Here is a 12,969-nt window from a genome sequence, read left to right as displayed (position 1 = left end):
GCTATCTCAAGAAATAGCCATTGAAAAATCCAACCTGTGTTTTTCTTCTTTTAATATTAAAATTCATTAAAAGATTTGCAACAAAGTACAGATGCCTTATAAATATGCTATGTTGATTTTTAAATTTAAAGATTTATTCTCTTTTGTAAATGTTTAAGAATTGATGTTTTTTATATGAAAAAAACCTCACGTATTTGTACTTCTGTTTATTTTTTAGACCTGTTTTCATTTGTGTTACATTCTTTTCTCTCTCTCTCCTTTATTTCTTAACTTTCCTGAGAAGTGGTACAGGTGGATGGAGGGTGGTAATACTTGGGCAGTTACTTACTTGAATAAAGGTAGATTAAATGCTGACATAGTAGTAACGTCAGTTCCCTTCGGCGTGTGTTTGTAGTGTGCGTGAAAGGAGCACTGGATTTTACGAGTGTGTTTATTTTTTTATGCTTGGTTTTCAGGGACCATGGCTAAGCCCGCCGGATCACTGGCCAGAAGCAGCAGCCTGTGCCGCTCCCGCCGCAGCGTGGTGCCGGCCTCGCCGCAGCCCCAGCGCGCCCAGCCCCCTCCGCACGCCGCGCCCCTGGCGCACGCCCGGCACCCCCACCACCCCCCGCACACGCAGCACTCGCTGCCTTCCCCTGATCCAGATATCCTCTCAGTGTCCAGTTGCCCTGCTCTTTATCGAAATGAAGAGGAGGATGAGGCCATTTACTTCTCAGCTGAAAAGCAATGGTATTAGCCGTGAATTAACTACAGTACATGTTGGGCTGGGCAGTGGGAGGAGGGTGGGGAGGAGGGCTCTGTTGTGTTCACTTTCCGTTGCTGCATGACGTTACCACAGACTTAGTGGCTTCTAACACCCATTTATTAGCTCTCGGTTCTGTACACCGAAGTCCAAGTTTGGTGTGGCTCAGTTTTCCGCTCACAAGGCTAAAATCAGTTTGCTGGCTGGGTTTTGTTCTTATCTGTAGCTTGGGGGGCCTCATCAATGCTCACTTGGTTGTGACCGAATTCAGTTTCATGTGGTTATAGCATTGACGTTCTGTTTTCCGTGCTTGCTCTCAGCTCAGGGGCTGCTCTCCGTTTCGAGACGGGGCCCACTGTTCCTTGCTCCACGTGGTCTCCATCTGCAAAGGCAGCAGCAGAGAATTTCCCTTCTGGCAAAGCCCTCCTTTGCTTTGCATCTCTGATTTCCTTTATCTCTCCAAATTCAAGAGGCTTAAGCTGGATAGTAATCTACCTATATTAAGATCGACTGGTTTGGAGCCTAATTACACCTACAAAATCCCTTCATAGCAGCACCTAGATTAGTGTTTGATTGAATAACTAACTGAGAGAAGATGTGTGTATACCAGGGCTGGGAATCTGGGGACCATCTTAGAATTCTGCCCACCAGAGGCATAGGATATTTTCAGATATAACTGTTCAGAGGCCATTGTACACAACTGACTCAAGTCTCAGAACATAAACTTGTCTTATGAACAGTTTTATATGTGAAATATAAAGGCATGGGCTTAAATAAGCTTGAGCACAAAGAAATATTAAATATAACTGACAGGTTTTAAAATATTTGTTGCCGCTTAGTGATTTGTTCTGTTATGTGCTAGTACTTGCTGCAAACAGGCAGTATCAGATACTAAAAGTTTAAGAAAATGTCAGGAATTTGAAGGAAGAAATTATATTCATAACAGGTTTTGTTTTTTGTTTTTTTTTTTGTATAAAGTGGATATAGCCACAGTGTATTGTCCAACCCGAGGACGCCAGTGCTCAGTGAGACCTGTTGCTATTGGCGATCTCTCTCTCTAAACCATCTTCTTCTTTGGAATAGATGGTATTAAGTGACAGAAAAACTGGCATTAGTTTCTCATTTTGCCACTTAGTAGCCGTGTGGCCCTGAAGTCTGTTCTCATAAGAGAAATAAAACCAAAGGGAATGGATTAGACACTCTGCATGAGCCTTGGTGACTGTCATGTGATTCTTCTGTCAACATCAGCCTCAAGTAATCATTTTTCACACATAATTGTTTCATCTACTAGTGAAGGTGAATTTTATGATTAGCCAGCGATCATTATAACATATCCTAAGGAGGTAACCCAAGGTTTGTGTCCTCATTGCCGCTGAAGAATCTGATGCAGCTTTGCTTGGTTAGCACTTTACGGTTAGCTTTTTTGTCTAGTCTTTGGAGTACAGCTATAGTTACCAGGAAGATGGCTTTACCGACAGAACTAAATGTGTGTGAGGTATGGAAATTAGGAGGAAAACTCTGGAGCTCTGCTGTCCAGGAGAGTTCTTTGCGTTGATGGAAATGTTCGGTCCTCATTTCAAAGAGCACTGTCAAAAATTCAGTTAGCTCATAAATATGAGAAGAGTTCAGATTCAACAAACTTTTCTTCCTCTCCATTTTAGTCTTTTAAGTGTTGAACCACCAGAATCCTTACAAAATAATAATAAAAGCATTTACTCTTTACTGATATTTTATGTTCTGCGTATTGTCGCACACGTATGCTCCTTTAAACCTTACCTTGAGTTAGGTCTTGCTATACTTGCATTAAATTTACAGGAATTCAACTACACATCACTATGGGAAAAATAGAAAAATAGGAAAATAACATAAATAGTGCATACAGTTAAGTTGAACATTCCAAAAAATATATGCTCTAGAAAAAATGGGCGATCTTAAGGTGCACTGGACCATTATATACTCTAACTTTGACTTGTTAGGCAAAAGAAGCAGCATTTCAGTTTATTATGTTTTGGAGTTAGGGTGTTAGAACTATAAGTAATATCAGAGATTAATTAAATTCTCTTACTTAGACAGGAAAATTGAGGTCTGGTAAAATTAAGTGATTTGCCCACGGTTGTACAGCTGATTAACTGCAGGACCAGGACAGAAATCTAGGTCTCCCAGTGTAGATCAGTATTCTTTCCACACATTATTTAGACTTTTAGAAACTTGTTTTTGAAATATTTTAAACCTAGGTTAGAATTTCACATACAAAGCAGCCAAACAACACAGCAGAATAGAAAGTAAATTCATAAAATTTTAACTAAATCAGCTTCTGGCTCTGGAAGCTAAGCAGCCTCACAGTGATATATGCTGTGTGATTAATGGACATCTTCTCCAAAAAGAAGCGTAGCAGAAAGGTCCCCACCAGTGATTGATTTCTGAGTCATTTCTTCTATCTAAACTGCCTCTTAACCTCTGTTAGCACTGTCCACCATCAAACTGTAAAAGCACTTAAAAATTACGCAGTAGATGTGACTGTAGTAAATGAAAGCATCACTTAAGTCCTTATTTGCCCAGGGGATATTGTACCTTCTGAGAGCTTGTACTGTATCAAAGACAGTCTTCACACATGTGTGTGAGTAAAGTGCGTAGAAAAGGCTGATTACATTCAGCCATCTAATATGTATATCTGAAATGTATTAAAATAAATACATGTCAGAAGCAATAAACATGCATGTCATAATATGAATGTTAGTAATCATAGGTCATCCAAGGTGAGTAGTATTCGGTTCAGTCACTGTATAAATGTGGCTATAGTCCTTGCTGTGTGCTGGGTACTTGCTGATAACTTGAGCTGCCAAGATGGAAGAGGCAAGTCCTGGCCTCCTTCCAGCTGGTGGATCATGATCATATGTGTGTTCCTGCCCTTCTGTCTTCAGCTCTCTTCCTTCTCCCATCTTAATTTCTTTTGCCAGTTACTTTTTACCTTGAGTCCACTTTTCACTTCTTAGTCATTCCTTTCATAGAGTGGACACTATTCATCTCAGGCACGATACATACAAAAACGAATAAAACATGATCCCTGTTGTTCAAGATCGACCAGCCTCCCTTCCTCCTCCCTCCCTCCCGTAATTATTAAATATCCACTCTGAGCTTGTCACTATTCCAGAGAATACAGAAATTAATAAGACTCCTTGTCCTCATAAGTTTCCTTTCTTCTGGGGAAATTGACCATAAAGAAGTTAATATAAAATATGTTAGGTAGTGGTAAGTTCTGAGATGCTAACTATGAGGAAAGAGAATGCTGCTTTTGGTAGGGCTGTTCAGGGCGGCGTCTCTGGAGGGGGAGCGTTTGAGCAGTGACCTGAGTGACATGGAGAGGTAAGCCATGTGGAAATGGAGGGGAGACGATATGAGGCAGAGGGAATAGCAAGTGCAGCAGCCCTGAGGGGGTGACAAGATTGGCGTGTGGCGGGGGCAAGGACGGGCTATGGTGGGAAGAGGCAGAGAATAGCCAGACGTGCCGCGGGAGGGATAACCGTGGACCTGACCGTGGAGAGCGTTGTGGACTTTGGCAAGGACTTCGGATCTGAGCCTGCGTATGGGAGGAAGCACTGCAGAGTGCTGAGTGAGGGAGTGCTGTGCCCTGATTGAGTTTGTAGAAACCGCTTTAACAGCCAGCCGTGTAGAGGAGGAGCCAAGGGGGAAGAACTAGAATGGAAGCTGTTGTAACCGTTGAGGTAACTGCCTGGTGGCGCAGGAAGAAGGGTGAGTTTGAGGTATTTTGAAGGAATAGCTTGATCGCATTTACTCTGTGTTGGCTTTGGGGTTGTAAGCTTTAGTTTCCCAGTCCTCTTTATTTTTTCTTTCCACTGTAGAGAAGGGAGGAGGGGTATCACAAAGAAATAAACTTGTGAGAATTTATTGAATGTTCCCCCCCCCAAAATAGCTCTATATCATTGCCTTTCACCTGCCATCCACTCCCCACCCTCAGCATCCTTCCCCTCTCTTTTAAACTTGGGAGGACTTATATTTTAGCTTAGTTATATTCTTTCCTTCCTTCATTAGGAAGCTATATTTAATCAATTTAATGACTGACAAAGGGAGTGCCAGTGATTAAAATTCATCTTTTCAAATACATGATGTCAACTGTGATTTAGAAAGAAAAATTTTCAGTATTGAAACAACATGAAAGTAGGTGAAATGATTTTAAAAATCCATAAAATGCAAACATTTTCATTTCTCTGACAATTAAAAGAGGTATAACTTAAAAGTTACAATGTTTTTTAGATTCAAAGATGTCATTATCATGATTTATGTTAAAAATTAAACACTGAGTTTTGATAAGTTATATTAAAGTAGTAATTTTGTTAAAATGTGTATAGAATTTTAACATCTCTCTCTTTTATATTTCGATAAACAGTGGGAAGTTGTTTTGGTTAGAATAAATTAAGAATGTCTGCTGGTACCCTTAAGAACATTACTGATTTAAAATTTTATCTTTACCTCTATCTCATCCAGGGAAGTGCCAGACACAGCTTCAGAATGTGACTCCTTAAATTCTTCCATTGGAAGGAAACAGTCCCCTCCTTCAAGCCTTGAGATATACCAAACGTTGTCTCCTCGAAAAATATCAAGAGATGAGCTCTCTCTAGAGGATTCATCCAGAGGCGACTCGCCCATAACTGTAGATATCTCTCGGGGTTCTCCTGATTGTGTAGGTCTGACAGAGACTAAGAGTATGATCTTCAGCCCTGCAAGCAAAGTGTACAATGGCATCTTGGAGAAATCCTGTAGCATGAACCAGCTTTCTAGTGGCATCCCGGTGCCTAAACCTCGCCACACGTCGTGTTCCTCAGCTGGCAACGACAGCAAGCCAGTTCAGGAAGCCCCAGGTGTTGCCAGGATAAGCAGCATCCCACATGACCTCTGTCACAATGGAGAGAAAAGCAAAAAGCCATCAAAAATCAAAAGCCTTTTTAAGAAGAAATCTAAGTGAACTGGTTGACTTGATGGAATTCCATTCAAGTGGCATCTTTAAACTTTTATCTCCCACCCTTCACTCCTGTTTTGTTTTAAGTTTAGGAATGTAATTCCATTGGGGCTTTCCAGACTGGATGCCATAGTGGAATGTCCTTAAGGGCAACTGTCTACTGTCTGCTTATTTAAATGACTATATAATCAATTTGTCAAGCCAGTTATTACTGAAAAATCATTAAGAGATGAGACAGTTTACAGTCATTTTTGCCTATTTATTTCTGCTTTGTTATTAGTGATGTATATACAACATTTTGTTGAAAGCCACTATGGACTTACAAGCTTTAATGGACTAGTAAGCCAGCATGGGCTTGCAAAAATTTCTTGTTTACCAGAGCATCTTCTTATCTTTCCACAGAGCTATTTACATCCTGGACTAAAATAACTTAAAAGGAGTAAAACTAATTGCACTACTGTTTTCCAGACTGGAAAAAAATCTCTGCGAGTGAAACTGTATAGAGTTTATAAAACGACTATGGATAGGGGACTGTTTTCACTTTTAGATCAAAATGGGTTTTTAAGTAGAACCTAGGGTTTCTAATTGACTTGATTTCTGGAAATGAAAACCCACGCTTTTATTATGGGAAGCTTCTCTAAATGCATTTAACATAAAGTTTTGAGTCCTGCTGTAAAGATCATGTTGTTTTGTTTTTCCCAGGGCTTTCACTGTGATTTTCTGCATTGCAGGCTGTATGATAAAATACAAATAATTTAAAGAGAGAAGGCTCTTGATTCCTTACCCAGGTGGACGAGTTAAAACCTGATTGAAGGACTTAAAACATTCACAAGCTGATACTGAGGTGGGGAGAGGTGGGGATTCAGGCACTTGTTTACAGACTCAGTAACTACAAAGGATTTATGGTTTGTGAAAAACTTGTACTGTGGAAAAGAGAATAAATCGAAGACATTATTGTGTGGGACTGTGCTGATTTTTGTTGATAACACTCCACTAAAAACACTATGTTTTCTGGAGAGTCATATAAGCTGTCTGGTTGCTTAGTTGCAATATAGGAAATAGTGATGTGTTGGAAGTAAGTTGTCAACAAATCTCTTTCTATTTTATATTGTTTGTCATATTTTTATGTAGTTTGAAATGTTTAAATGTTCTAATATCAGAATTAACAAATATAAATTTATGGTGCATTTAGATTGTGTTGTTTTAATTTGTAAAGTTTGGGGTTTGTTAAGATAGCTTATTATGACGGCAACTTTTACTGTGAACATTGTCACACAGAGCAACAAGGTACATTAACATCTGGGGAGTTTCTGCTTAAACTGCTTCTTTTGAAAATTCAGTTGAAATGATCTGGTTAATGCAATGTGGATGAACATCTGAGTGAGCAACTGATACATATTAGCTAGAATGTTTTTTTAGCTTTATGCCTAAAATAATGCCCAGCCCAGTCTGTTTAGATGAAATTTGCTCCAAAGAAATACTTTATTAAGAAGATGTACAGTTTCCCAAAGTCTCCTAAATTCTGTGTACTTAAGTACTGCTCTTAAAACTGTTAAGGTCTTGAATGATATTTATATGCATAGGTATGCATGTATTTAATAGTGTTGTAAGGGAAAAAATTGACATGAACATAGTGTTTTGGACTAATTACAAGCTACATTGACCTGAAAGGTCAAGAGTTGAGTAGCAGACATTTAGGAAGGGGAAAATTACGCATTAAGAATTGAAAAATGTTGTGGAAAGTTTCTTCAGAGTGAAAGGAAAACCTTATCTTCTTTCTCTTTCTTACAACCAGGCAGGCGTTCTTCCCTTTGAAAACTGCAAAAGAGATAAGAACTGCTTAGTTTGATGAACAGAAAAGGTAAAAGCCATGGGGCGTGGAGTAGTGCCGGGAGAAGGAATTGCTCTAGGAGTACCCAGCAAGGCCCCCACTTGTTCACAGTTAGAAGGAATCCTGGATCAGAACCATCTGGACTCTGGAACTTGTGGTGGGTGATGGGAGAGGCTGGCCTAAGTAGAATGTGGGCTGTCTTATGTCAGGGAATGCATTGTTTGTGCTAAATTTCACATACTCGTTTATAAACAGATTCAACCAAGGGATATTTGCTACGTTATGTAGCTTGTAATATTTACTTTGCATTGATACAATGCTCTATTTTTGTAAATTTAACAGAAAAATAATTGGGGTTTGAAAAGCCACAGTAATTTCTGTGTCTCATCGTTTATACATGAAGAGTTGGACGTTAATATAAATTTTAAAAGTTACCCATTTGTTACCTTATTTTAACCTTATAAAACTATGGTATTTTCCTGCTTTTAGAAGTAATACCTTCCTTATTGTAAAAAATAATTTATGATAGAAAAATACAAAGAAGAAAAACAACAGCAAGCAGATCAAATTCTACCGCCCAGAATAATCGCTTTTAATATTTTGGTATGTTTTCTGCTAGATCATTTTCTATTTCTTGATATATATTTTACATAATTGAAGTCATACCATATAGTTTTATATGTATGTCTCTTCACTTAATATAGTATGCACATTTCTACAGCATTATTAAAAACTCTTCATGAACAACATTTTAATGATTGTATGATATGCCATTGAATTAATTTACCATAATCTTTTAAATTACTATTTTATTAAGCATTAGTCTGTTTCCAAATTTCTGATAGGTGGAATAGTATCATTTAACATTTATTAAGCACCCTGTATGCCAGGCACTGTTCTGAACTCTAATAGATATTTTCATTTAATCTCTACACCAACCTCATAAGGTAGGTACGGTTTTTTGGTTTTTTGGGTTTTTTTGTTTTTAAAATCACCATTTTACTGATGAGGAAACTGAGCCCAGAAAATCAGTAATTTGCTGAGGGTCACATAGCTAGTAAGTGGTAGAACCATGTTGTTAACTTTGAAGTCTGCATAAATTCTAATCAACATTCTGATTCCTTAGAATACATATATTTAGCAAAGCATAAAGGCTTTTAGTTTATGTGTATGCACATGTGTAAACATGTACACACGCAGTCTCACATACACCTTGAGGGTGACTCATGTGAAAGTTCTTTCTCCATGTAGCCATGTTTGTCGTCCCCCCCGACATTTGAGTGTATGACTGACTTTTTAACTCATACCATCAATGTCTGAGTTACCATTTGGTTGAAACTTTGATAATTTAATAGATTTTTTTTTTTAAATAGGGAAATAATGTCTGGTATGGATGGAGAGGTTTTTTTATATTATGTATTTTTCGTTTCATTGAATTGCCTGTTCATGTCTTTTGCCCATTAAGTTCTTGTAGTCCTCATGTTTTTCTAAATCTTTTACGTAGTCTTTCAAGTGTACCTATTCTTGTATTCTTCAGTTACCAACTAAAACCATGTTTTTTTTTTAAATCATACATGTATTTTTCATGTTTGTTTTTAAAAAGTAAGGTGAAGAAAACCTACATTTAAGTTTGAGTCTTACTGATCTGGTTTTAGGTCTTGCAAGACAGAATAGATTTTTTCCCAAAAAAAATTACAGGTAAGAGACAGTAAGAATCTGCTTAGTCCATTCTGCAGCTATTTAATAGTTTACCATGTACCAAGCATCATGGTAAACTCTGGAGGTACAGAGGGAACGTGCCAGGTACCTGCCCTAAGGAACTTGGTATCTAATAGAGGAGACAGATCAAATACACATCGTTATAATAAGGGCAGTAATAGAAATGTAAAGCAGATGCTGGTGAGAAGGGAGCTAATGGGGAGACTGATTATGTAGCTCAGAAGTATTAAGTGAAGGATAATTTAATGGTGCTAGTTTTCTGAGGACATGAAGAGATTTGCTGTGGCTGAAGCAGAGCCGAGGGCAATAGAATTTTAGGACTTCTGCTAACAACTGGTAGTCCGGTTCCAGCAAGTGAGCTTGCAGTTACTGAGTTCCAGCAAAGCACTTGGTAACAGCTGTGAGGATGCTTGTTTGGGGCTAAGTTGTTTACCATGGAAAAGCAGCATTTGCGCAATCCCACAAAAGCCCTGTTAGTGCTGATAAAAATCTGTCTAACCCCCAACCCCACCCGCAGCCCTAAAACAGGGGAGTCTGTTGAAAGACACGCCTTCAGATTTACCGAGGTGGGCCTGTTCCAATCTTGGATCAATTGGTATCCAGTGGGCTTCAGGCCAAATTCCAGGATTTTGCCTCAGGCCAGTGACTGGGCTTTCCTGGCGTTATCTATGCATCTCTGAAGTGGCCCCCAAAGGGTCCTCTCCATAGCGATGTTTGCAGTAGGCCCAGCGAGGGAGGTCTCAGCCCAGATCCTGACTTAACAGCGAGCAGAGTTTGAGACAATGCCCAGGATCCTGTCTCGAGCTAGAGTATTGACTGTCCCAGTCTCCATTATCCTTATGTTTCAGCCTTTACTGGCTATGTTGCAATGCTTTATCAGCTCCCAAAGTGAGGGAGCAGGCGGTGAGCTCATGGTGAGGCGTGCAGCCCGCCTCCCCTGGGTGAGAGCAGAGCACGCGGGGATCCCAGGGCTCACCGTTCCGAACCCTGGGCCTTCAGGCAGCTGCAGAGTTGCTGCTTCCCCTTCCCCCGTCCTGCCAAGGTGGCCTGGCAGGTTCTGTTTCTCTGTAAAGCCAGACTCAAAGAAATTTTAACCTGGGTCAAAATTGTTCTTCATCTCTTGCTTCAGACAGCCACTTGTGGTTTCACGTGGCTGTGTTACATAGCAGCCATCCCAGTGTCACAGGTCTGGCAAGAGTATCTCGTGTCTATTCCTACTGCCTCTTTAATTGCAGCATCTTAGTTCTAAAATGTCCACATGGGCTAATATCCCACATGTGAGAGTGTTAACTTCTGAAATAACTCTCACTGATCTGTGGTCCCCGGGTTGTGGTGGCATCAGATCACTGAAGGGCACCAGCACTGAGGAACTGGAAAAAGTTTCTACAATAAGAATGTGGCTTTTTTGTTTTATTTTTGAAATTCCAGCCATCCAGGTTTGATTCTTTCCCTTAAAAATCTATGAACCCTCAAGAAGTGCATCTGTAGCCAAAGCGTACAATGACAAGAAATTAAAAAAAAAAAAGGTTAAAAAATTTTTTTTAGTTAAAAGAAAGGGAGGTTGGATGGGGCGGGGATGGATAAAATGAAGCCTGAGTGCAACAGTGAACCAGAGGTTGCCTTTGACCTTTAACATAAAGGTAAGAAAAACGAACCTGGAAATAGGATCAGGCACAGGACCTTGGAAAAGGAGAGGTGGTTGGGAGGGGAAAAGTGCATTTATTGTCAAATCACCAAATATTGCCCATTTAATCCCTGAACATCTCAGCTAATGCCTCCACTGCCCTGGGGCCTTGCCGTCTTCATCTCTCATTTTATTAACTTTAAAGAGCTAGCTGGACCCGGCCCCACCATCCTTCCTCCACTTGTGTTGGTGAGCTTGCTAAGCCATAGGATGGATTTTCTCCAATTAAAATCTTTCTGTGCCTTTCCATTGCCTGTAGGATAAAATATAAACTTAGCACAAATTAGCAAAAGACCCTGGTGTTCTAAGCCCTGCTTACTCCTCCGGCCTCATGCCTCACGTTACGGACATCAGCTCGCCAGTTACACACAGCCGTGCAGCTTCCTCAGCAGGCCAGGCTGCTGCATTCGCCGGAACGTCCTCTCCTTTCTTGGGCCACAAACTCTAAACCTTTAGCTCAGCTCAGGCATCTCTAGGAGGCAGTCAGTACACCCGCTGAAGCGGAGAGACGACTCCTGTGAGTGTCCAGAACTTTGTATTTATTACAGCACTCATCACATCGCATGACGACAACCTGTCTACTCGTGTGCCCAATAAACTGAACTCCTTGAGAGCAGGGACTCTGCCTTATCTTGCTTTGAAGTCCCAGGAACTGGAACTTCAGGCACTTAATACATTACATGCCTGAAAAATGGATAAATGAATAACACGTTATTGCTACCTCAAGTTTCAGACTGTTAAGGGCATTCACAAGTTTAATGATTTCTTAGAAGACAAGTACCCCATATAAATGAGCGCTGTATGGCCATCTTTTTTTTTTTTTTTTTTTTTTTTTGGTAATGCAGATTCAAGAAGGAAGAGATCAAGATGGTATGGAGTAGTCTGTTTTCTTTGTGAATGTTTGGAGCTGCTTCTGAATCATGAGTGCTGTCTGAATAGGCCTCATAGGAACGGTGTCAGAGCGTTGGGTTATTTCTTCTCAGGCTCCGTTGGCCCACCCCCGGCACTCTACCCCCTCTCCCGACCTCAGCGTTTAGCCACTACTCCACATACCTGGGAATTCATGTGATTTCTTATATTATTAGCTCTTAACTCTTTTCATAATTATATAGTGAGACCCTACAACGTGCTGAGTGCTGGGCACAGGACAATAACTAGGAGAAACGTAGTCCTAACTCCTTTGTCAAACAAATCCGTAAATAATTACAGAAATGACCGTCCTTGTTGTCAGTGCTGTGGACAAACAGGGCCGTGTGAGTATGACTTAAAGGGCAGGAAGGGCCTTGCTGAGGGAGGGACATTTATGCCTCACCTTGCAGAATCAGCAGGAAACAGACAAGAGAACAGGTCCCTGAATGGCCCAGGCGGTGGGAACAGCGCGTGGAGACAGACTCCTGGAGGAGAGGGATGGTGTGTGCTCAGGGAACTGACAGCCGATTCGAGTGAGGGAGCTGAGGAAAGGCCAGACTGTGCAGCACACTGAAGACTAGACTCCATCCTGAGATCAGTGGGAAATCCTTGAAAGGGTTAAGCATGGGAAAAGGAATCTTTAAAATTTATTTCACCTGTCTATTGCGTCCAGAGGTAAACGCATTGGTTTATACATCCTTACCTTCCCCCTTAGTGCCTGTCGCTAAGTCAGGTACTCAGTCAGTATATAGCAGTTTGCCTTCCAAGTGGAGGGAGACAAGTGTAAGGGTGAGAATGCGCAGGGTATTTCCGGAGACTAGTGAGGACCCTGGAGAGAGCATGCGGAGCCGTGGGAAGTGAGGTCAGCAGGGCAGGCACCACCTTCGGTGAGAGGCGCCGCACTCGCTGGGGCTGCCGCCACAGAATAACAGACTGCGGGCTTCAACATACTTTCTTACAGTTCTGAGGCTGGAAGTTCGAGATCAAGGTGCCAGAAGGGTCAGGTTCTGGTGCCAGCCCTCTCCGTGGCTTGCAGACAGCTGCCTTCTTGCTGTGTCCTTCTATGGCAGAGAGATGGAGAGGGCAGGGAGAGCGCGCAGGTCCTATTG

At 40.9% G+C, this 12,969-nt stretch overlaps 1 protein-coding gene across 1 annotated transcript in view; it reads left to right on the top strand.

The window, feature by feature from the left end:
* The window catches only part of STIM2 (stromal interaction molecule 2), a 150,486-nt gene extending 143,578 nt beyond the window's left edge, over positions 1–6,908 (top strand). The window contains exons 11-12 of the mRNA XM_031436267.2: positions 456–729; positions 5,246–6,908. Coding sequence (XP_031292127.2) covers positions 456–729; positions 5,246–5,723 — 752 coding nt within the window. The 3' untranslated portion in view covers positions 5,724–6,908. The remainder of the gene's footprint in view (positions 1–455; positions 730–5,245) is intronic.
* Positions 6,909–12,969: the final 6,061 nt, after the last annotated feature.

This window comes from Camelus dromedarius, chromosome 1 (genome assembly GCF_036321535.1).
Source record: "Camelus dromedarius isolate mCamDro1 chromosome 1, mCamDro1.pat, whole genome shotgun sequence".
Taxonomy (NCBI): Eukaryota; Metazoa; Chordata; class Mammalia; order Artiodactyla; family Camelidae; genus Camelus; species Camelus dromedarius.
The sequence above is the reverse complement of the archived record's forward strand: the minus strand, read 5'-3'. Positions and strand labels throughout refer to the sequence as shown.